The sequence below is a fragment of the Camelus dromedarius genome, chromosome X, assembly GCF_036321535.1.
Source record: "Camelus dromedarius isolate mCamDro1 chromosome X, mCamDro1.pat, whole genome shotgun sequence".
Classification (NCBI taxonomy): Eukaryota; Metazoa; Chordata; class Mammalia; order Artiodactyla; family Camelidae; genus Camelus; species Camelus dromedarius.
The window spans coordinates 100,554,433-100,580,473 of NC_087472.1; the positions used below are offsets into that span (position 1 = coordinate 100,554,433).

General features: G+C 40.9%; 1 protein-coding gene across 3 annotated transcripts in view; it reads left to right on the plus strand.

The window, feature by feature from the left end:
• PHKA2 (phosphorylase kinase regulatory subunit alpha 2) overlaps positions 1–26,041 on the plus strand; it is a 72,901-nt gene that overhangs the window by 4,902 nt on the left and 41,958 nt on the right. For all 3 annotated transcript variants that reach the window (XM_031445786.2, XM_031445787.2, XM_031445788.2), the window contains exons 2-7: positions 14,137–14,295; positions 17,761–17,808; positions 18,666–18,834; positions 20,844–20,926; positions 23,189–23,269; positions 24,394–24,492. In XM_031445786.2, coding sequence (XP_031301646.1) covers positions 14,137–14,295; positions 17,761–17,808; positions 18,666–18,834; positions 20,844–20,926; positions 23,189–23,269; positions 24,394–24,492 — 639 coding nt within the window. The remainder of the gene's footprint in view (positions 1–14,136; positions 14,296–17,760; positions 17,809–18,665; positions 18,835–20,843; positions 20,927–23,188; positions 23,270–24,393; positions 24,493–26,041) is intronic.

Consider the following 26,041-nt stretch of genomic DNA (forward strand, 5'->3'; position numbering starts at 1 on the left):
GTGAGCACTTCCATAAGAAACAAACTTGATCAAGTATATACATTAGAATCTTGTGCCCCACCAACAGACAATACTTATTCGTTTTAACCTTGCAAAGTATATTTTTCAGAAATTGATGACAAATTAAGGTATAAAGGAAATCTCAAAAAATACTAAAGAATCAACTTTATGCACACCACATTTTTTGGGCAAAATGCAAGAAAATTAGAGAGCAATAACAAATAACTGCTAAAGCCTCCCCCCCCCAAAATGTTTGAAATCTTACTAAGCCCACTTCTAAACATATCTAAATAGATCACAGATATATGTGTCATGTATATATATATATATATATATATATATATATATATATATGTATATATATATAATATATATCTAAGAAGAAATTATAATGGAAATTATGAAATATTTAGAACTGAATGAAAACAAAAGCATTCCAAATACCATTTTATGGGATATAGCTAAAGTGGGATTTGAAGAGAAATTTGTATCATGAAATGTATAATTAGAAAAGAAGGAAGATTTAAAAATTAATGACCTCAAATTGAGAAAAAGACAACAGTGTACCCAAGAAAATAGATGAAAGGAAATAATAAAGACAGGACCAACAATTAATGTAATATAAAATAGATAATAAAGATTGACAAAACCAAAAGCTAATTGTTTTGAAAAGGCTAATAAAAAGGCAAACTTTTGTCAGGGTTGATGGAGGGATGGGAAAAGGGACAAATAAACAGTATTAGGAGAAAATGGGAAAATACTATGAATAATTTTGGCAGTAAATTTTTTTTATTGAAGTATAAATACAGTGGTTTACAATGTTGTGTTAACTTCTGGTGTACAGCATAGTAATTCACTTATACATATATATATTCCTTTTAATATTCTTTTTCATTATAGGCTATTACAAGGTATTGAATATAGTTCCCTGTGCCATACAGTAGAACCTTGCTGTTTATCCATTTTACGTATGGTAGTTAGTATCTGCAAATCCCAAATTCCCAATTTATCCCTCCATCACCTCCCCTTCCCTCCTGGTAACCACAATTTTGTTTTCTGTCTGTGAATCTGTTTCTGTTTTGTAAATAAGTTCATTTGTCTGATTTTTTTTAGATTCCATGTATAAGTGATATATGATATTCTTCTTTCTCTTTCTTGCTTACTTCACTTAGTATGACAGTCTCCAGATTCATCCATGTTGCTGCAAATGTTATTTTATTTTTCATGGCTGAGTAGTATTCCAGTGTGTATATGTGTGTGTGTGTGTGTATCTTTTTTATTCAATCATCTGTCTGTAGGCATTTAGATTGCTTCCACGTCTTGGCTATTTGGCAGTAAATTTGAAAACATAAATGACAGTTTTCTAGATAAGTGTTACCAATGTCAACTCAAGAAAAAATTACATCCTAATTAAACTGTAACCATTAAAGAGATTGAATTAGTCAAAAAAAAAAAAAATCCTAGTTCAAGATGAGTTTAGGACCAAGAAACATTTAGAGGTTTATTTATTCATTCATCTTTGAAGGCTAAGGAATTTGGCTTTTATTCTGAGTAGAAAGGGAAACCCTGAGAGGGCTTTGAGCAGAGGAATGACATCATCTGAATGAGGTTTGGAAAGAATCACTCCACCGGCTGCATAGAATATTGACTATAAGGGGTCAAAATGCAAAGCAGAATGACCAGTTAGGAAGCTTCTACAATTGGAGCATGATGGCTCAGACAAGGTTGGTTCCAATAGAGACAGACAGGAATGGTGGAATTTGGGGGAAATTTTGAAGATGGAGACAAGTTTTATTGGTGGATTGAGTGTAAGGAAAGTAATTCAAGGAGTATCAGATGAATGAAAGGCTGATAATGGGTCAAAGTCAAGTAGCAACAAGACTGAGAGTTGACCATTAGGTTGGTGGAAGTCATTGGTGATCTTGTCAAGCAGCTTATGTGAATGTTAGAGGCAAAAATTGGTTGAAGTGAGCTCAAGAGATAATGGAGGAACACAAACTAAAGATTTTGAGTTTAAACAATTCTTTTGAAGAGTCTGCTGTAAAGGAGAACAGTGATTGGGTGGAGATGTGAGGCTGAAAGGGGTTTATGTGAGAAATTATATACCTGGTGGAAATGATCTAGTAGACAGGGAAAAACTGATAATGCTAGAGTGAGAGTGGGAACTACTGGAGCAAAGATTGTTTATCCATCAAAACAAGAGTGAAGGCAGAGTCCAAGGGCACAATGTTCTCTCTTGATTGTTTCTACTTTCTCAGTGAAACACAAGGCACTGTCATTAGCCAAGAGTGAAGCTGGGGATGAGTTATCAGAGATTTGAAGAGAGGAGAGAAGGTTTGAAATTATTGTCTAGAAGAAAGGAATGGATGGCCCAGGGATTTCTAGTATGATTGTTGGACAGCACCAAGGGTCATTAATTTCAAGCAAGTTCAGTCAGTATGGCTGCATGTTTTTCTCTGGCTGTACAGGTGGCACCCCGAGCAGTAGGCAGAGTCAAAGTCAACCAGAGCTGGGGTTTCGCCTGGTGAGTACAATGGAGTGAGAGAGGGGCAAGGAATTAACAGATGACCCCTATCTTAAATAAACTGTTTCAGATAAAAGATAAAGAGGGATAACTCTCAACTCCTTTTATATCCTAAGATACCATAGTCAAATAAGACATAATGAGAAATAGTTATGGGGAAAATTCACTTATGAATATTGATGCAAAAATACAAAATAAAATACTAATGACATGAATCTAGCAATGTATAAAAAATACATCATGATCAAGTAAAGTTTATCCCAGTAATGCAAGAAAATTTACTTTAAGAAAATCTATTAATGTAATTTACCACATTAATAAATTAAAGGGAAAAAGGCTTTAACTTTATCTGTAACATTTTATATCTTTTTTAAAAAGGAAGGAATCTGGTACCGTTATGGTGGGATGCTTTCATTCGTTTAATCTGAGTGAGAGTATTGGTTATGTTGTTCTCTCTGCTTTCCTATATGTTTGAGATTTTTATTATATTATAAAAATTAAGGCCATATTAATAAACATAGTCTAGGAGTAGCCTAGGAGTCAGCTTGGATTCCTTCTGTTCCCTCATGCCCCACCAAAAAGTGAGAGAATGTACTAATGAATTAGATTACCAAAATCTATCTCAGCTCCACCCACTTCTCACCATGTTCACTGCTACCACCCTAGTCCAGGCCATCATCTCATGCCTGGACTGTCCCTCTTGCCTCCTGATTCATTCTCTGCTTCCACTCTTGGCCCCTCCTCCCCAGCAGTAAGCAACCTTACATCAAGCACCAGACTACACTGCTCTCCCTTAGGCTCCACCAAGGAAGAAGACCTCCCTCGCCTCCCTCCTTGATGCCCTCATAGCAGGATACACATCCCCTTTGCTGCACTTAACCAAGTTGGAATTTTACATCTATTTGTGTGATTTGAAATGAATGAATTCCCACTAGACTATAAAGTCTGCTGTGTAGGACCAAGGATTTCTTTTTGATTACCATTTTATCCTTGGCACTTAGTACTTGGCAGTTGTAGAGATTTTAAAAACAGTTGTTGATTGAATGAATAAATGAATGAAATAAAATGCTTACCACATAGTCTGTGTACTGTAGTATGTGCAGTTAATAAATGACCACTGCTGTTGTTATTATTATTCATCAGGCTTCCACCACACACCCATCGTTTGGTGGGTTCTTAGGACCTAATTGTATTTCCATAAGAAGAGATGCGCCAGGGTCTGGGCGGCCCGTGGTGGGGACATGCACATACACACTTTCGGTGCTACCTGAAGCCAGATGCCCCCGCCTCCAGGGACCTTGCAATGGCTCTGCTCCGGCTGCCAGCCTCGGGGTCTAGATTTTTTTTTAAAAAAAGAGAGGGAGAGAGTCCAGAGTTCCTGTGACCTGTCTGTCCTTTGTCCCTAGTCCAGTTTACTCTGTAAAGAATTTATTTAACAGCCAGGCTGGGAATGAGAACAGTTGTGGTCCAGGGCATGCACAAGCATTCTGGGCAGCCCTGAGTCCAAAAAGGGCAGAAATGATATTTTTACCCCGTAATCAGACAGAGACTACCTGACAGTTGGTTGTCTGGTCTGTGTGTTGACCCGAGAAAGAAAACACTTGCTAGATAGCATTTTCTCCTTCCTAGTGTAATCCAGGGCCCTGCCTTCCGTCACCTTCCACTTCAGATCGTTTTGAGTACAGCCTGGAGGAGGGCTTTTGCTGTGCTCTTTTCAGGATAGCCTTTACATATTTTAGTGCAGATAAAAACATTTGAGTAATTCAATGAAAAAAAGTCCTTGACTCTTCCATTTACAAATAAAGGACTGTAAACCCATACAAGGGAGAGATTTAGAATTGTTTCAGGTTTTGCAGGGATCCAAAAATCATCTAGTCAGATCACCTAGTCTCATTTTACATAAAGAATTCCAGCCAGGGGAGTTGAGGGAATCTTTTTCTAGGTCATCCTTCTAGTGAGCTGACAGCCCCATGATAAGCACTCGGTCTTATTGGAAAGAGGCCAAAAGAGGGGAGATAAATACTTTAGACATACCAGATTGCTGTGAATACCAAATAAAATTGCATTCAGTAATAGAATGAAATAAATATCACATCTGCCTCACAATAGGCAGGGAGAACATAATTAATGTTCATAAAATACATTTAGAGAAATGGAGTTCTTAAGCAAACAGGTTACAGACCTATTTGAAAATTTGATGACAGCTGAATATCCTATTCTTTCCTGAGAAAAATGCTCACACAAAAGTTCCAGGAGTCTCATGGACCTCCAGCTCCCTGCCTCCCCAAGCCCATCTGTGGAACTCCTAACAGACTCCCTGGAGAGCCCAGAGGCAGAGTGACAGGTGTCATGCCGCTGTGCTCTGAACCTGAACCTAGTGGAATAAGAGTCAGTCTTATCATTGAAAATATCGAATAGTGATATTTGCAATTTTCCTGTTCAGGTGAAAGGTTGCTAGTGTGTCACCCAGTAATCCCTTGATAGCTCAAACTTTAAGTGTGACCAGGAGAATTCTGACAACCCTATTGAGTTTGAATGTGTTCTGTAAGTTTCCACAACACCAGGCTAAAGACTAACCCCTCAGTAATCCCCCACCTTACCGCAGGAATTGGCACAAGAGGCAAAGAATTAAAATCTCCTAAGAGGGTGGTAAAGTCATTTGCACATTTGATTGTAGCTAAGGGGCTCAGAATGTAGCTAAGGTTTCTGTGAATTTTGTAAGTTTTAAGATTAGCATTGGGATCTGGAAGGAAGCTAGAACCAAGCTAGGATGAAGTGGATGCCTGCAATGCTTGGCTTCCAACCCATTTTGTTTGCCTGTAAGCCATCATTCAGTCATATGAGATGATGCAACTGGGTGGGCTCAGGACAGCTTGCAGCTTGTGCATTATCTGAAAACCCAGAGAGGGAAGTCTAATGAGCAGCAATTTAGAAAAAGATATTCATCATTTGAAAGTAAGAATTGCACACCCATAATTTCCTTAGGTAAAGTATGAGGCCACTGCATGTTAGCACTTAAGTTTTCAACATTATTCTCTGAAAGCCTGAGGTTTACATATCAAATTATGCAAAGCTTATCTTTTAAACTAATGCAAAAAGAAAGGTTACTCACATAACCAGTAGTCTCAGTTACAGATGCAGTCATTTTAAAACAAATGCTAGTGTAATTCCCACTTTAAAAAACATCTCAAGTCCAAGACATTGCCCTTCCCCACCCCCTTTAACATTTGAAGCAGCAGTTGCTAAAATAAAACTCCCATACAACAAATAAATTTAACCAGTTTCTGGAGTTTTTGTAATAGAAATCTCACACTCTATTTTTTGCTTTACCAGCACTGGGGGGTGAAGGGGAGGTGAGTAATCATGTATTTTCAACATTTATCCTAGTCTCTTCTGGGTGTTTCATTTGAATAACTGAATAGTCCTTTCCTCCCTTGGAAATGAGCAAGGCAGTGATGTGTACTTAATGATTCTTAATCCAAAGGAAAGAGGATCCAGGGTAGGGGTTAGCCAGAGACCTCTGACCTCTGTCCCATGGAGCATAGGAAAGGGAACTCTGGGAAGGCTTCATGGAGGAGGGAGCCTGTGAGGGAGAGGCGTTTGCTGGAGGGCATCCCAGGCAGAGAAAAGAGTATGTGCACAGGCCCAGAAGTGCCAAGAGCAGAGTGTGTGCAGGAAACATTAATTCAGGCTTTCTAGGGGGCTAAGGAGGGAGCGATGTGTGATTGTGCTGGATGTGAGAGGAGGAGGCAGCACATGATAAGCCTTGTATGGCTATCCCAGGGACTTTGATTCTGTCTTATAGGGTTGGAGAATTCAGAGCAGCACAGCGAAGTCTTGAGAGTGTAGGTCTTTCTGTGACCTCCCTTTGTGGAGGTTGGATTGGAATTGAGAGAGGTGATTAGATAGGCTTGCTGACCCTGGCTGGTTACCAACAAGGTGAAGGAAATGCCAGGCTATTGAAAAACTGCTTGTTTTCTCTTATCCCGCAGCTGGCACCTTGGTTCTAAGGACATAGCCCTACAGCCAGACTTTTTATATTCCACAACTGCTGCATCAGTCGCAAGGAAATACCCTAGTATCTCTTTATTGTTCTCTTTCCCGTTGAAGTTTCTGTTTTAGGACTGAGCTCCATGGGAGGAAAGAGCCGGTCATAGAAGGTGATTGGCACAGCCGGAATAAAGATAATGATGACAGAGCCTTTCAATAAAAGACACTGCGACACATTCAGGGTGGGAGCTGTCCCAGCTGGCTACCTGGCTGGTGACTCCCCGCGCGAGCACTTTCCCTTTCCCTTCTCTCTTCTCTTTGAGCAATAAGAGCAGTCTTTCACTTTGTCTTTCTGCCCCTGCTGAGAATTCCTTCTCAACCTGCAGGCAAGGACCTACACTTTTGGTGGGCTTTCTAATTTGGGAATCTCTCTATCTGCTAACAGAAGGAACCAGTACTAGAGGCAGGGAGATCAGTAAGGAGCTATTCCAATTTTCTTTTGGGATGGAGGTAGGGGAACAAGGAATCTATCCTCTCTGTGCCATTTTTGGTGGGTAGATGACAGCATTCATCTCTGTGCTCTTGAGCTAAAAACTGAACTGCAAAATGTTCAATTAAGTAGTTTGGTGCTACTATTAAAGCTTGTGTACTTTGCCTTAATATTGCCTTGATCTTAGATTTCTTTAATAGCATCAAATGTTTTTATGGTATCTAGTTCACTGTGGCCATTTAATAAGCATTCGTGGTTGTATTTGTCAGGATTCTTTCAGATGTAAGTGACACAAACCCACCCCAAATGGCCTTTAAGTATGAAAGAGAATTTATTCCCTAAATAACTGAAAAGCTCAATGGATTGGGCTAGATTCAGGCATGGCTGGATTCGGGAGTGCAAATGATTAAGTGTATTTCTTTGCAGTGCTTGGCCCTGTTTGACTCAGAGTGGGCTTTATTCTCTGGCAGGCTCATCCCACATGATAGCAGAGGTGGCCCCTTGGCAGCTTCAGGTTATATTCTTTTAGAGTGGTGCCCTCTGCAGAAAGAAGATGTTTTCTGTAGTGGCCTCAGAGGAAGTTGTGACTGAGAATGACTCTCACTTGGTCCAGCTTGGGTCATGTGCTCATCCTTGAACTGTGCCTAGATTGAATAGGCTGGGTCACATGTCCTTCCCTGCAGCTGGGGCCATGGCCAGGGGGCAGGCAGTGATGGGGTCAGCCTCCCACTCCAGGAACCACCCTGGGTCAGATCAGGGGAAATTATAGGCCATAACCAGAAAAGGGAGGAACAGGTGCTGGACAGGCAGAGGCAACAGGGTTTCCATTAGAGCAGGGATGAAGGAAGGGCCCAGGGGACCCAACCCATGCTCTCCAGTCTGCTGTGAACTTTCCTTTTTATACAAAAGGAAATTGAGGCCCAGAGAAGTTAAGTAATTTGCCCAAGATCACATAGATAGTGAGTGGCAGAGCAGAGATTTGGACCCAGGTGTATCTTACACAATGTAGAATCTGTGGCCTTAAACACTACACTATATACTATACCTCCCTTGTGGAATGACCTTCAGGGTCCTTCTGCCCAAATAATACTAGGGACCGAGCCTGCATTGCCTACAACCCTATCCATTCTACTTGGAAAATTCTAAATGTTAGCAAGCTCTTATACTGAGTAGAAATCTGACTTGAGTTTAGTAGCTGAAAAAATTGAATCCCTCTTTCAGAGGACAACCTTTCAGCTCTTTGAAGGGGCTAACTTGCTCCCTTAAGCCTTCTCTAAACATTGTATTCTTCCCTCATGAGACATGATTTTCGGCCTCTTCGTAGCCCTGATGACCCTCTGGGTATGCTCCAGTTGATGAATGGCCCTTTTCAAACATGGTGTTTGGCAGTGACAATATGCCAGGTGTGCTCTGCGAGGCTGGTAGCTTAGTGAGACTCTTATTTCCCTTGTTCTGAAAACTCTTCTTCCATTAACATACCCTTGGCTTTTCGGTGCTGTTGGTAGGTCACTGTTAAAACTTGCAGTCAGTGTTGTATAGCTGAAATTTTTTATAACTAAGTGTTAGGGCAAGATGTGGATGGGTCATAGGGTAGCTGCTGGGATAGGGGAGGGGGGGTGACCTGGAAAAGAGAGAAGAGGTTCTGTTTAAAGATTTTGTTGGGGCCCTGGGGGTGAGAGTGGATGTGTGAAGGGAGCTGAGTCAGCTCAGATGTGTGGGAGTGATTGCTAATGAAATTAGTTCAGTAGACATTTATTAAACACATAAGCCCGATAAATAAATTCTTGTTGAATTCTGTCTAGTTTTATTTCAACCTGTTGTCCAAGTCTGTAAGCATGCTGTTCGGCGTGAGCATCCACTTTGCAGCTCTTACCTGCCTCTCTTCTCACAGGCACACGCCCTCTAAGGAGCAGTGGATGTCACCTTTTCAACGTCTCTGCTCTTTTCTCTTGTTAATCCACCCCATCCCCTGCCTGCTCTGAGAATCGTCTTTGTATTGCCACCAGACTAGAAGATTGTATAAGTGTTGTTTCTTGAGCTTGTATAACGAAGACTTTAGCTTTTATTATTTTTATTTTTCAGGTAGATAATTTTAATGTTGAATATATGTTTTTAAAACTACACACCCACCACCCTAGGGAGCCATGTACACTATCTTCTTTGGTTACCCTCCACCACTATACCATTACCCCCACTGAAATTCACTGCCCTAACTTCTGCCTCCTTAAACTTCACCTCTGTCCTGTGAGGTTACTATTCTCTGTTTCACTCATCTCATCTCTGAGTCTAGCAATAAGCCATTTCCTATGCTTGAAGGAGTTCCCCTGTTTTACCCACTTTTTTACTTATAAAGCAAAAATGAGGATTTGCCTCCTGTTTGAATCATTCCCAAGATTCATGCTGTGCATACCTGACTTGCTTCTTCGGAATTTCCTAAAGAAAGACTGTCCAGTTATATGAATTTGAAAACATGTATAGAGTCATGTAACCACCACCATAATCAAGATACAAAGCAGTTCCTTCAACTAAAAAATTTCCCTCCTGCTACCCCTTTATAGTCATACACTCTGCCTACCCCCTAATCTCTGAAAACCATTGATCAGTTCTCTATCATTACAGTTTTGTCTTTTCAAGGATGTCATGTAAGTGGAATCAAATGATATGTAACCTTTAAGAGTAGCTTCTTTCACTTAGTATAATGCCTGTGAGATTTGTCTAAGTTGTGCATATCAGTAGTTTGTTCTTTTTTCATTGCTGAGTAGTATTCACTATATGGACATATCACATTGTGTTTATCCATTCACCCATTGAAGGAAATTTGAGTTACTTTCAGTTTCTGGCAGTTACAAATCGAACTGTTTTAAACATGCATGTAGAGGTCTGCATTTCTCTAGGGTAAATATGTAGGAACAAGTTTACTGGGTTGTAGGGTAAGCATACATTCAACTTCATTAGAAATTGCCAAACTTGTTGTCTAGAGTGGTAGCACTATTTTGCAATCCCACCAGCAATGTATGAGATTTCAAGTGGCTCCGTGTCCCTGTCAACACTTAGTACTGGCAGTACTTTTTAGCCATTTTAATAGGTACGTAGTAGTATCTCACAGTGGTTTTAATTTGCATTTCTTTAATAGCTAATGATGGTGAACTTGTTTTTATGTGCTTATTTACCATCCATATATTCTCTTTGGTGAAGTATCTGTTTAAGCTTTTTTTTTAAAACCAATTTTTTTTTAAATTAGGTTATTTGTTTTCTTTCTGTTGAGTTTTGAGTGTTCTTTCTATATTCTGGATACAATTCCTTTCTTGAATATGTGACTTGCAAATAGTTTCTCCCAGTCTGTAGCTTGTCTTTTTATCTCAACAGTGTCTTTCACAGAGCAAAAGTTTTTAATTTTAATGAAGTCTAGTTTATCAGTTTTTCTTCTATGGATGGTGCTTTTGGTATCATGGCTAATTCTGTCTAACTCTAAGTCATGAAGATTTTTATTCTCTGTTTTCTTATAAAAGTTTTATAGGTTTACATTTTACATTTAGATCTGTGATCCATTTTGAGTTAACTTTTATATAAGGTGTGGGATTTAGATTGAGATTCATTTTCTTACATATGGATGTCCAGTTGTTCCAATACCATCTATTAAAAAGGCTGTCCTCTCTCCCTTTGTCTTTAGGCCTTTGTCAAAAGTCAGTTTGTCATATTTGCATGGATCTATTTCTGTCTCTATTCTGTTCTAGCCACTATGTGTCTATCCCTTTACCTCTTTTTTTTTTTTTAGCTTTTGTTTATTTTTTTTTCTACATTTTTTTATTAATAGTCATTTTACAATGTTGTGTTATCCCTTTGCCTCTTGTGAGGTACATACATATTTTAGGATTATTATGTCTTCATGGTGAACTGACCCTTTTCACTATTATATAATATCCCTCTGTATCTGTGGTCATTTTCTTTGCTATGAAGTCTCCTTTGTCTGATATTTATTAATATTTGAGGTACTTCTCAAGTCCTTTCCTCTCTTCCCCCTACCTTAAAGAGTAGGACTTCCAGTTTATTACTTTAGCACTTTTTTTTCCTAAGCCAAAAAGCAAAATTCCAGTGGTTTATCACCGTCTTTATCTCTGATCACTTCACATTCACTGATTGGTGGGCTGTAGAGGGATCCCAGCCCATCACAGCTAACAGGTGAGGTCACCATGACAGCATAGTTCTCCACAATTATTCACATAATAATTGTTTACATAGTTGTTCACATAATAGTTGTTCACAGTTATTTGCTTCTCATCCCTGGGGAGGCTTCCACATCCCTACCCTTTTGAACTTAGCAATGGCCATGTCACTTGCTTTCATCAATGAAATGAGGGAGGAATTGATATGTGTGAGTTCTGACCAGCAGCTGTAAGAGGCAGCTGATGGTTCACTGTGTTCTTTCTTCTCCTCTGCCATGAGATGGGCAGTGTTGTGGATACAGGCTGCTCCAGTAGCCTGGTTCCTAGAGGGAGGATAACACAGAGCAGAACCACAGCTGACCAGTGATGGACGTAAGGCATAGACAAGAAATATAAGGCACCTAGAGTTTAATGTTGTTCATTACCACAGCACAGGGGCCAAGCCCTGAGCCCAATCCATTCTAGGCTTAAGGGCCCTACCCATTTCTTTCATAAACAGGAGCCAAGAAAGCCACTTGCCCTAAATTAGAAACGAAGAAATGTTGGAGAGGGGCCAACAAGTGACTGGAGTTAAAAGACAAACTGCGCAGCTGTTGGCCCCTTGCCCTTGATGAAACACAGTTTATGTTAGGCTCATCTATCTTGGGCCTCTTCTAGAGTTTAAACATGGCATTGTCAGTTCCCTGCAGGGGACTGCTGAGTCCCAGCGCAGGTCTGTGCTATCTCGTCTGACACTGCATTGGGACACTACCCTTGACTCTTTGCAGCTCTCCTCATAGCTCCCCCATCCTCTTCCTATAAGGGCATTAATCCCATTCATGAGAGCTCTGCCCACATGACCCAGTTATCTCCCAAAGGCCCCACTTCCAAATACTGTCACATTGGGAATTAGATTTCAACATGTGAATTTTGAGGAGACACAGACTTTCAGTCCATAGTATGAAGTATTCCTTTTGCTGAGTGCAGTAGCACCCCAATTTAACATGGCTTGTGTATGCACTTTTGAATGTGGGGATCCCCTGAAACACCCAGATTGCTTCTCTGTAGTGGAACAAGGGTTCAGACATTCTGGCTCTGGGTAGGGATGAACTGATCCACTTCAGCAGTTAAACTCAAACTAAAGAATCAAAGAAGTGACTTTCAGTTAACAGGACAGTGACATTTCATAATCCAAACCACACTTGGCACTATGTGTAAGCAGTCTCTGCTGTGTCATTGGAAGGCTTGTTGTCTCAAGGGACTCATGGTTGATGGGTATGCCAGGAAGGGGCTGAGTTCTTTCTCTGGATCTCCTGATGGTTTCCTGCCCCCAGGTTTACTCAGAACAAAGATGCTTATGATATACCTTGTTGGGTATAGTGATTTTTTAAAAAAGAACTCCGATAGTCTGCTATTGGAATAGGACTTGTACCTTCTCTAAGCTATTCCTAGACTTCACTTCTGGTTGACTTTAATATCATTGATTTGTAGTTGTTTACTGTAGAGCAGTATCAATACACTGAATGCTGCTGCCCCTGAAGGCACTGTCAGTTGAGTTTTAGTTGTTTTTCAAGAGGGCATAGATTAATTAAAGGAAAAAGTTAAATATTTAATTCCCTTAGGTGGGACCATCTGAGACTATGCCAATATTTTTTTTACCTTATAACCTTGGTATTATCACTTTGAAAGTACCCAACAGAGTTTTTTTTTAATGAGCCCTCTCGTAAATAATGTGGTACCCTTTTGAGTAATATTTTAAGGTGGCGAGGTTCTGATTGCTATGATGTATTTTATTAGATACATATTTATTTGCATAATTTCAGGAAAGGTCAATAGAGGCTTTATCTTTATGTGACTCTTTTCCTATCTTATCCATTTTATTTCTAGACACAGAGTTTGTTAGGACTAGATTCTTAAAAAAATAGCTTTATTGAGATATAATTTATTTGCCATATAGTTCATCTAGTATATACAATTTAACGGTTTTTAGCACATTCACAAAGTTGTGCATCACCACCACAATCAATTTTAGAACATTTTCATCATCCTCAGAAAGGGAAAAAAACCTGTTAGTAGTCACTCATTCCCCATTTCCTCTCACCCTACTCCCACCCGCAGCTCTGGACAGCTACTCATATACTTCTTCTCTATAAGTTTCCTATTCTGGATGTTCTGTACAATTGGAATCATATGATATGTGGACTTTTGTGATTGGCTTCTTTTACTTAACATAATGTTTTCAAGGTTCATCCATACTATAGCATGTGTTAGTACTTCATTCCTTTTTCTTGCTGAATAACATTTCCTTGTTTGTATGGATCACATTTTGTTTATCCATTCATCAGTTGATGGACACTTGAGTTGTCTTCTCTGTGGGGCTATTATGAATAATGCTGTTATGAACATTTGTGTACATTTTTTGTGAAGGTCTAGCTCTTTAGTGACTCAACTGCCCTTTTAAATACTGGTGATATCATCGCTAAATAGGCCCCCTAGTGTCCTCTTGATCAGCACCTCCTTTTTAGGGTAGGTGGCTTCCCCGGCACGCAGAGCTAGAGTGGTGGAGTGGAGCCTCTTGCTTCCAGGTTCAGTGCTTTACTAATTGGTGTGGAAACACAAAGGGAGAAGAAGACCTAATCCCATAGTGCCCAGATGTATAAAAACCTTGCAGGCTTTTTCTGTTTGCTGTTTCTTCTATTTGTCACTTACAACAGCATGGTCTGGTCTGAAAAGCAAAAGAACAAGGACTCATAATTAGAAGATTCCTTAGAGATTTTTCAGTCTAATATCCTCCATATAGAGATGAGAAACCAACGCCCAGAGAAGTGATGTCACTTCTCCCCAAGATCATGCTGCTGGTGGCAGGGTGAGGACTGGAACTCTGTTCTCTTCACTCCTCGTCCCCACCCTCATTGTGCCCCCAAGGGTGAGCGTTGGTTGCACAGAAGCTGGGTGAATGGTGCTGCATCATGTTGTCTCTTCTCTAATAGAATCCCGTCACAGGGCTGCTGTCAGCCAGTCATGAGCAGAAGGACGCCTGGGTGCGGGATAACATCTACAGCATCCTGGCCGTGTGGGGCCTGGGCATGGCCTACCGCAAGAATGCCGACCGTGATGAGGACAAAGCCAAGGCCTACGAGCTAGAGCAGGTAATGTTAACTGGCAGCCGTGTCTTGGCCACTTAGCACCTTTTCTTTGAACTGAAAAGCCTACGAGGAAGTGGTGTGTGTGCAGAACAGTTGCCTCCATTTGTACTGTAGGATATTTTGGGGAGGCAGTTAGGTAGTCTCAATCTCTAATGTATTTTTCCCTTTGAGACTTTTCCCTCCATAAAAAAAACAATAAAAATCACACTGAATAGAAAAATAAAGCATCCAAATTTCTGACTAGCTACATTTCTCACACACATGCTCGATCAATTTTATATGTACTTACATACGAGGTATCATTATAAACTACCATGATTGTTTTTAAAGAGTCAGCATACCAGAAGTACACATTCCAAAGTGTATACTCTTTGGGGTAGTCATGTTGAAAGGCTATTGATCCACATAGTATTGCCACTGCTTAAAACATTTTTGGAATTTCCCTTAAAAATGCCTTTCTAATTTGAGTCATTCCAAAGCAGTCTTATTAATTTATAGTCGCCCTTTAATTTTGAACCACATTGGTGCTGTCCAGTTTTCATGCCTGTGTTACCATACAGCACAATGAAGTCCTTCTGTTGTTTTCCGAAATCAGAAACCAGCATTCCCTGCAAAGCAAAGATTAGACATCATAAAGTATGTAAGACAATAATCTGCCCCTGAGCACAGGACGTATTTTTAGAGTGTTTTGAGTGATAGCATTGAAGTAAGGAGCATTGACATATAAAAATATAGTTCTTTTGGCATAAGAGCCTTTGGGATTTATCTTTAATTCATACATTCCTCTTTGGCTCACACAGTCAGTGCATCAGGTCCAGGGAGAGTTCTCATGGCCCAGTCAGTGCTTGTTTATAGCAACCAAAGTGGGCATGAATGGCAGGCAGCCTTGACGCATAGGCAGCTAAGAGAGGAAGCCTGTCTGTGCAAGCAAGGAAAGGACAGTTTGGATTTGACTAGACTTGCTGAGTGTGGGGTGATGAAATCACTCAGTCTTGGAAGTAAGACAAGAATTGGTAGCTTTTTTTTCCATTTTTCAGTTTTATTAAGTAATATTGATACAATTTGACTGCACATATACAATATACTGCATGTAAATTCATATATACAACATACTGCACATTTTTAAAAAATTTACATATATGTACTATTCATTGTTTGTAAGAAGAGTTTAGAGCTTTAGCTTTTAAAACTTACATAGTTATCAAAGGAATAAAGCCAACCACAAAATAAGAATCAACAGAATGCAGTAAATACAATCATAAAGGACAGTAAAATGTGCTTACACATATTCAAGAAATTAATCATCTAAGTTATAAATAATATGTAGTTCACTTGTGTCTTTTTTTTAGATTCCACATATAAGCGATACTACATGACATTTTTCTTTCTCTTTCTGACTTACTTCACTTAGAAAAATGATCTCCAGGTCTATCCATATTGCTGCAAATGGTGTTATTTTATTCTTTTTTATGGCAGAGTAGTATTCCATTGTGTATATATAAATCACATCTTCTTTATCCAGTCATCTGTCAGTGGACATTTAGGGTGCTTCCATGTCTTCGCTGTTATAAATAATGCTGCTATGAACATTGGGGTGCATATGTCTTTTTGAATTATATAAGAATGGGTAGCTTCTTTTAAAATGTGTACAGCAAGCACTGAATGCTCCTTCAAGAAGTTGGATGACTATTACATAAGGGAATCATTCATTTAACAGTATAATTTGATGTTGATGTTCTCCAAACTTTCTATCATCCTCTGAGACAAAACCCAAGTAAAGCCGTGCCTTGCATGCACACGCACACACACACACACACACACACACACACACACACACACACACACACCCTCTACCTTTCCCCTGTAAGCAATTTCTGACTGGGTTAGATTTGTCACTCTGTGACTGACGATGGCAAAGCACTAACAGCCACATTGTTTGATTTGTTGAGTGTAGTTATATAACTAAAGTAGACTTAATCTCCCTTAATTATGGAAAATAGCACGGGCTCGTCCAGTGATCCTCAACAGAGACACCATTGCCTTTGGGGCTTAGGCAGTATAGTTATTCATTGTGTGGGACTGCCCCATGTGTTGCAGGACACGTAGAGTCCTTGGTCCTTACTCACTAAATGCCCATAGCCCCCGCCCCCCTATGGTGACAGTAAAAATGCATCTACCCCCACATTTCCAGATGTGCCCCCTACCCCCAACCCGGGGATGGTAGTGTCACCCTCAGTTGGGAACCACTGTGCTTCTTCACAATGGAAAATAACTTTTCTTTATTTGAGGGGAAGTCAGTTGACAAATGTTTATGCCACACACTGTAGGAAATGTTAATTGTAAGTGTTGACTATACCTTTTGATTATGAGGGAATATTTTCTGCCTCAAAAGAGTTTATGACATACAGTGAGATTATACTCTAGAATCCTAGGATCTTAGAGGTAGAAGAATCTGAAGGGTGATCCATTCCATACTTTTCTCTGGCAGTTAACTTCCATGGTGCTGCTTCTCCTGCAAACCTTGTACGTTCTGTAAGGGAGGCAATGCTGATGGCCCTGGGTGGGAACTTCTTTCAGCCAGTCTACTTTGACCTAAAAATATCCCATTCTCCAGCCCTTTGTGGAGTAGTTTTAGAGTTTGTTTAATAGGACTTATGAAGACCAGTCTTTCAATGGGCCTGAATTGTGGAGGAAGTGGGAGGTAACATAGTATATCAACTAGGAACTCAAACTCTGGAGTCAGTCGGCCTGGGCTCCGTCCTTGCTTCACTCCCTGCCAGCTGGGAGACTTTAGCAACGTTGCTTCATCTCTCTCAGCCACAGGTTCCTCATCTATAAAGTGGGGAAACAATAATACCCACCTCATAAGGTTGTTTCAAGAATTAGTGAGAATCCAGGTAAAGTGTTTTGTACAAAACTGGGGCAGCATGTCTGATTATCATAGCATTGTTATTATTTATAATGATAATAATTATAATAATTGTTTCCAGTACATATTATTAAGAAGCCTTGGCAGCTACTTGCATACTGGAAGAACTTTACTCAATAGTTCAGTAATGGTGTCACAAATGGCTATTTTGGCAAAACATCATTACTCTGGGGCAGGCATGGTGGACTTAATTCATCCTTAGCATAACAAAAATAAATTACTAAGAATTGTGACATAAAGCTCCAGGGTGCTAGGCTTATAAAAATTGTCTTGCTAAAATAGCAGGATCCAGTGATTTCAGAGTGAGGTGGTACCATCTGGTCCAACTTCTTTATTTGAGATAAGTCTCTTCGTCAGGATTTTCTTTGTGATGGAGTGGAGAGCTAGAAATAATCTAAATCATCAGAATGCTTGTATATGCCCGGTTCTGCCTTCTCGGGGAAGGCTCCACGCGGCAATGGTTTGCCAGCCACGTGATAAGGAGGTTTTCATGGAGCAGGGAAGCTGCCCTTGTAACTGATCCCACTTTATTTCCGTAGAACGTGGTGAAACTGATGCGGGGTCTTCTCCAGTGCATGATGAGACAGGTAGGCAGAAAATGACAGATGTATTTTGGGGTCATTTGGGTCATCTGAGTGGGTGTTTTGTCATTTTCATGGTGACAACTAACATAGTGTTTTGAGCTTTTCTTATCAAGATGAAGAGAAATTGAAAATATTTTGCTGACTTTCTCCTTTTAAAATTATCGAAGATAATTTTATTATACTATAGAACCAGACTCAAAGGACAGTTTCTCAGAATCTCTTCGAAAGTTACTTGTGTAAAAAGACACTATGCCCTTTCTTCTAAATGGAGAATAAAACATTGTTTTTAAAGCCACATGACTTTAAGTCATTGTTTTTAAACTTGACATTTCTATTTACTGGCATTTTCAATGAGGGGTAAATAAAAGACTTCATTGAGCATTTAATGTATACAGATCATACTAGGATCTGCACAGATTCCAAGATAAATATGATACCATCCTCACCCTTAATCAGCATGTGCCCCATTAATCTTCAAAGACATTGTTGCTCTTTTCCTTTCACCATAAGGAAACGAGAAGTTGAAATTTTAAAAGGAAGAGTCCTCTTCCTCCCCTCTTCCCTCACTCTCTCCCTCCCTCTCATTGAGTGCCTGCTGGGTGTCACAGCGCATGCTGGGGGTACATGGAAAAGGAGACCTTTTGGCTTGCCCCCTCACCCCTGTGGAGCTTGTTATAATCCCACTGGGCTCAGACACTTCTGGTGATGGGCAGGAGGAATCCCCCGCACCACCCATCCCCTGCCTTCCATCCCTCTGGCTCCCTGAGTTAGCAGATCGGAGGTCTAGATCCAAGAGGTTGACCTTGCCAGCCATGAACCCTTTAGCTACGTACAGCATAGCCACTTGCTTTTTCCCTCAGGTGGATAAAGTGGAGAAGTTCAAGCACACTCAGAGTACCAAGGACAGCCTGCATGCCAAGTACAACACCGCCACCTACAGCACTGTGGTGGGCGACGACCAGTGGGGCCACCTCCAGGTGGATGCCACCTCCCTCTTCCTCCTATTCCTGGCCCAGATGACTGCCTCAGGTGAGCCAGAGCTGATTGAGCCCATTGTACTGGGAGTGACAACCCCAAAGGGGGCCGGGAGGGGCAGGCATTGATCAGTATTCAAAATAAGCTATTTCTGTAAAGAAAAAGCATGCTGCTTTCTGCATTGCATTCTGTGCATTGACTCTGGCTCTGTCGACAGTCTGCCTCTCAAGCCCTTGCAGGACGAAGGCTGTTGTGCTGGCTCTATTAGCACCTCGCTGATTGATCCCAAAGCTTCTTTGCTGTCACTGTCCCCTAATTACTGGACAACCTAGATCAGATCTACTTTTAACAGTTCAAGAGGAGGGTAGAGCTCAAGCAGTAGAGCACATGCTTAGCATGCACGAGGTACTGGGTTCAGTTCCCAGTACCTCCTCTATAAACAAACAAAGAAACCAACAAACCAACAAACCTAATTACCTCCTCTTGCCAAAAACAAACCAAAAACAAAAAAACCATTTCAAATATCTGCATATACTATCATATCCTGTCTTCTAGTTTTCTTCTCCAGAAGCAGCAGGCTTGGTCCTTCAGCTCTTCTTCTCACTACCCTGGTCTCCCTCTTCTAGACGCACCCTTGTTTATCCAAATTATAATCAAACAGCATAATTTCTAGAAGTCACCACTGTGCCCAGAGTTGTCTTTCGGTCCATAGTGCCCATGATGTGAGTGGGCCATAAACTTCTGGACGGTGAACGTTTTTCTTGTTCAAGCCCGAGCTGTGGTCTTTCATGAAGGCCTGGACACCAGGCCTCCCAAGCACCAGGCTGCCACCCTGCTCTGTGAACCAAATGGCCATATTAGGTCACTTAGCTGCTGTGTCTCAGAGGTCTTATCTCCAGTCCTGTAAACTCACACTCCTTAGTTAGAGGCTTCCCATCTATCTCAGACTACAAATGTGAAACTCCAAAAATAGGAGAAATCAGTAATTGTTATTTATAGCTTTGTGAATAAACCAGGCACTTAAAAAAATACGTTTTGGTTGTGAAAATTAGTGTGAGATCACTGTACATATTTTGGAAAATATAACAAAATACAAAGAAAAACCCACTGCCAGTTTTCATTTGACTGTGTCTCCTCAAGTTTTTTTTCTATGCATTTTTTACATATTTAAGATCATATTGTATGCATAAATATAGTCTTTTTATTACATAGCATTATAACTTAGGCATTTCCCCCATGGTATTGCATGTTCTTCATAAACATGATTTTTGCAACTTTACTAATGGATATACCATAATTAGTTTAACTGTTCTTTCTCTTTTTTTGCTATTATAACTATGTTATAGTACCCACTTTGACCCCATCTCTATTTGTTTCCTTCCATTAGCTAGATATCAAGGCTACTCATACTTATTGCCAAATTGTTCTCAGAACAGTTTACTAGTTAAACACCCCCAGTGATGTAACAGTGTATTATACCCATACCAACTTCAAGAATTCATACCTTAAAAATATGTGTCTGCCATAGCAAGCTGTACATTCAGGGACTGAAGCAAAAGCTAGCTCTCCTGGCCATTGCCTGCTTCAGCTATTGGTGCAGCCCCCTGGGCAGGTCCTGGGAGCTGGCCTTTCCAAGAGGTGAAGGGCCGTCTCCTGCAGCTGGAGGCTCTACTTTCCCTGTCTGCCACTGGGGGATAGTTCCCACCCTTTGGCTTACTCAAAGATAAGGACAGTGTTTGTTCTGGGCTAAAATGCTTGCTCTGTGGAATCTCTCTCTGCAAATTTAACATACCTGAAGACCCCACATCTCTTTCAATCCTTTCTACTTGTAGGCACACACACAAAAGTGGAGCCATTCTTTCCTTCTTCTCCTTCCCTTCCTTCCTTCCTCCTTCTGAGATTAGACATGAACTGCTATGATTTACTTCAGATAATTTTTGATGTCCTAGTAAGAAGAATGAAAATGGGAGTAAAAGGATTTATTTCCTAGTGTAATATTTGTAATTTGTAATTGGCAGCTCTCTCTTCACAAAATAACTTCATTGTTTGTTTTTCTCTACTAGGTTTACGTATTATTTTCACCCTTGACGAGGTGGCCTTCATACAGAATCTTGTTTTTTACATAGAAGCTGCATATAAAGTCGCTGTAAGTGTCAAACCCAGTGGTTTTTTCAGGTGTCCCAGTGTCAAAAAAATAAAAATCATATAGCTCTTTGAGGACCAGGCTGTTTGGGGCTGGTCATAAGGTTAGTAAGATTAGAGCCATAAGATTATGTCACCTCTGCACACAAAGTGTACATTTTTGTCCAGGGACTCATTTGGGGAGTTTTTGTTTTTGGAATGTGCCGCATGCTCTGTTTGAATCCATTATGCTTATTTTAAATAAAACCCTAAAATATCCTGCAGCACGTCCACAGGCCGGCCTGAAACAGGGTGAAGGGCAACAGCATCAGCGCCTTGGTAGGAGCTGGGGCGCCGTGGGGATGACGTCAGGCAGCCCACAGGTAGAGGGGCCGGAGCCAGATGTGTGCCCAGGGCCAGGTGTGTGCGGGTGTAAATGTGTATAAACCCAGTTCCTCCAGGCTTCTGTCTGCTATGGAGGGTGGAGTTTCGCTTCTAGAGAACAACTAAACTGTGCAAAGCTGACCACGAGGGCAGTAAGGAAAGGGTAAGAGTTTGTTTGTTTGGGGAAAAAAAAGCCACTGTGGTCTAAAGCAAGGATTAGCAAACTTTTTCTGTAAAAGGCCACAGAGTAAATACTTTCAGCTTTGTGGTCTCTATGTTCTCTGTTGCTGCTACTCAGTTCTGCCGTTGCACCACACGAGCAGCGGTAGACAGCCCATGGACTCGTGAGCGTGGCTGTGTTCCCAAGAAGACCTTATTTACAAAAACAGGTGGAAAACTAGTTTTGGTCCAAGGTTCCGTAGTTTGCTGACCCTAGGTCTAAAGCAGTGATTCTCTACCAGGGGCCATCTTCCCTTCCCAGGGGACATTTGGCAATGTCTGGAGATATATTTGGCTGTCACTCTGAGGAGGGTGCTACTGGCATCCAGTGGGTAGAGGCCAGGGATTCTGCTGAGCATCCTACAGTGCCCAGGACAGCCCCACACAACAGACAATGATCGGGCTCCAAATGTCAATAGTGCTGAAGTTGACAAACCCTGGTCTAAATAAACTTGGGAAAGGGCGGGACTTTAGCTGGACCTTGGCAGATGAGTAGGGTTTAGATCAACAGAAGAGAGGGAAGAGGGTGCAGGAGTAGCTGGGAGGCAGGAACAGGCTGTGAGTGTGGGAGGGGTGTTTGGGGAAGGGGATGCAGAGTGAAGGAGTATTCTTAGGGTGGCAGCTGAGTACGTGAGAATAGTAGAAAGTAAAGTCAGCTTGTGGGCGGGCAAGAGGTGGAGCTGAATACTAGATGTCTGGCCATCCAGAGAGAGAGATTTGAAGGTGATCAACTAGGGAATAAAGTTTATCATTTTATACTCTTAGGCCAGGGAGTGAGCTGATCAAAGCAGTTTTTAAGGATGAGTCACTTGGCTCTGGGGTTGGAGTGACAATGGGCTGGAGCGGAAATGCCCAGATGGGAGGAATACTGAAAGAAGGGGTCCTGGGGCTCAGCTCCAAGGCCTGCATGGCACGGGAGAGCCTGAAGCCGCTCCAGTGTGTCTATATCTAAATTTTCACACTTTCAAAATATTTATCTTTCTCTAATAATAATAAATACCAAAAATTTGGCATTGATCCTGTTCTTGGGTTGTAATCTTTCAATAGTACATATAGCATTATTTCAAAACGATATCCAGTGCTTGGATTTCTTAAGTGAAAATATGAATTATAAAAGTTAAGTATGCATATATCAAGTCCTCTAGGTAAACAGGCTGTTCTAAGCCAATTCATATTCATTTGTTTCAAAATTTGACTTCCGCTCCCATTACTTGCTAAGCATTTTTTTTTCACCAGAGGTAATGCTAGAAATAGGTATTAAATTATTTTAAATGGTTTCATTGGCTTCACCTAGTTGGAACCCATTTGTTAAAGTTTCTTTATTCCATCTAACAATTTAATGTAAGTTCAAAAGGATTAGTTAACTAAAGGGGCAGCCTTTTATTTTAAGATAAAATATTTTGTTCTCTACTTATCAAGAGTTTCTTACAAATAACTTTTAGAAATAAGAAAATTGAGAGTGTCTTTGCATGCATTTTTGTTCCACTTGAATATTTACTTCCAAAACTCCACACAGCTATCAAATGAACTGAAATCGAGAAAGAACACAGCCTGAGTATGTAAAGCCATGAATTTGGTAGCCTTTGAGAAGAGGTATCCAGTGACATAAAGGGGTCATTTTTCCATAGCACTTCTCATATACCTCTTTTTCCTGCTCTGATTACTACCTTTTTTTTTCCTGCAGGATTATGGAATGTGGGAACGTGGAGATAAGACTAATCAGGGCATTCCAGAATTGAATGCAAGCTCTGTAGGAATGGCCAAGGTGATGGTCTCATCCTGTTTGTTTTTCCTTCTGTGTGTCTTTAACTGCTTTGATTTGGTTCTTATCATTAGAGGTTTGGATTTAATCTGATTAGCATATTTTTCAAAAGTCAGCAGCAAGTGTGAAATTCAAGTAGCACATGTACCCCAGCCAGCTAAAATTATAGGAAAAGAATGTAGGTTTCCTACATCGAAATCTGCACGTGCCTGAAAATAAGTGCACTCCCTCCTCATTATCCACTGTTACCATGCACGAGTCTAAGCTCTTACTGTTTTCTAAGAAGCTGGAGGTATGATATCCAGTCTTCTTTTCTGGGTCATGAAGAGGGCTAAAGAACATGACCACTTTGTAGGGCAGGGCTCACAAGTTTGAGTCTGCAGGGTCAGGTCTGGTGAGTAACATAAACAAGAGAAGCTGGCCAGATAGAAAACTATCAGGGAGTATTGGGGACACTGGGAACTTTCTCTAAAGGTATTGTAATCCAAAATCATTTAAAAAATTTCCTCAGGCCAAGCAGAACATGCTGGTGGGGCAGATTCAGCCTACTGGCCACCAGTTTACCTGTCTCTTGTTCTGGACATTTAGCCTGCCTCCCCCTCCCCTCTTCCTCAAGAGTGAAGCATAATTTTGGACAGAGTTAAAGACTCCAGAACAAGAATTTTTAAATGAACAATAAAGATGCTCTGTTAAGGTCAACTGACAGAAAACATACTTACTACTAAAAGAATTAACTTTCTTAAGCGCCAAATATGCTAATGTTAGAAGTTAACTGCTCAAATAGGTGAAAGAAAAGCCGACCATGAACTTAGCTACCCCCCCCCACCCTTTACACACACAATGCTATGTTGTTAATATTTTATTTTTTGATAGAATACTCGTTTAATTTTGGGAAATGATTTTCTATTTTCTTTCTTGTTCCTGCAATGAGTAGCAAAACACAGGAAAGCTGTTATCCCCTGAAAATAAGGATAGAACACGAGCATAGGACGCTTTAGCCGGATTAAAGATGGGTTTCATCACCTTTGGGGAAATGTATATGCTAGATTGCTTAATGAAAATGGAGTACCAGATATAGGAGTGTATGTTTACTAGAATGAGAAAGTCTTTCATATCTGTGCTTGTAGGCAGCCCTGGAGGCAATTGACGAACTGGACCTTTTTGGAGCCCATGGAGGACGCAAGTCCGTGATCCACGTCTTGCCCGATGAGGTCGAACACTGCCAGGTAATGGCTCAAACCTCTCACATTCCAGAGAGTAGGGAAGGAGACCCATGGAGTGGAAGACTTGGGCTCCAGTTCAGATTCCTCACCTTCCTAGCTTGGTGGTACTTGGCTTCTTTGAGCTTCAGTTCCCTCATTCATAAAATGAGCATACTGGTACCTTCCCCTCCTCCTGCACAAGGCAGTCATAAGGATCAGAGTAAATCAACTTAGTTTGTCAGAGTACTTTGTAAGAAAGTACTGTGCAAACATAAGACACAACGATGATGTATATATGGAGGCAACAATCAAGGCAACCTTGTTTTGTTGGAGGCAAAATCTGTTTTATGTTTTTTGAGCATATAGGTGGTTTTCTCTCAGGTTTATTTCATGAAGTCCCCAAATTAGATGACTAGCAAGCAGTAGCTCACTTGGGGAGAGAATGGGGAGGGGCAGAACGGATGGTGGAGGAGAGATGATATGGGAGAAATGGCAAATTAGTAGAACATCTATGGAATACAGGTCAGAGAAAGGTGTGATTTAATGCATTTAGTGGATAGTAGGTCACTAGTAGCTGGCAAATCAGCAAACTCTTCTGTAGTGTGGGCTCCCTTTGTGTCAGGTACTATGCTGGGGCTGTGGGAATGAGATACATACAAACTTGTAAGCAGAGAGCTTCCTTCCGGTTGGGGTATATGTTTCAGGCAGAGAGAGCCTAGGAGCAGTGACTAGTTCAAGAACTGGGCTTGGGGGTCAGTTGGCTTTAGAAAATGAAGCTTTGTTCTGAAGCTGAAGGGTTCCCCTATATGTACCCCCTACTTCTAGCTCATTCCATTTTCCCCCATTAAATAGTCCTTAATGGGGAATCTGCTAGATCTTGGGGTAAGGTTTAATAAAGTCAAGCTGGTATGCATCTTATAGATGTGCAGACCCTAGTGGAATTTGCATGAGCTCTGTAGCCAGCTGGGCCTGGGTTAGAATCCTAGCTCTGTCACAGACTAGCTTCATGCTCTTCAGCCTGAATCTCTGTATCTGAGTCTTCATGTGTGAATTGGACATAGTTCTCGAGTTCCTTCTTTGTATGGAAGATTTGATAAGCTTATGTCTGCAGGGGTCTAGTCCCATGTCTATACATGTTAGATCCCAGTGTTAGCTCCCTTCCCTTACTGAACTTTTCTTTTTAATTTCACCTTCCTTTAGTTTACAATGCCTAATGCAACCACCTTATAATTGAGGCCATATTATAGTGCCACTAAGTAACCCATTCTTTCTAGGACTAAATTAATTCTGTTTCAACTAAACCTTTTTGCCTGTTCATGTGGTCTTCTGGATTTGACTCCTTGAAGTGGCTCTTGGGTCACCCAGTCCAACTGGTCACATTCCACAGAAGCCAGACATTTCTCCATGCTGGCCCTTTATGTGTTCTCTTCTCTGTCTCTCTCTTTACAGCCAGGACACACTAGCCTGCTGACAAGGTAGTCCTTAGCTCCTCTTCTGTGTGTCCTAAAGGCCCAGCAAGGTCAACAGAAGGCATGGAAGGAAGGGAGACACACAGTTCTCAGCATGGGTTCCA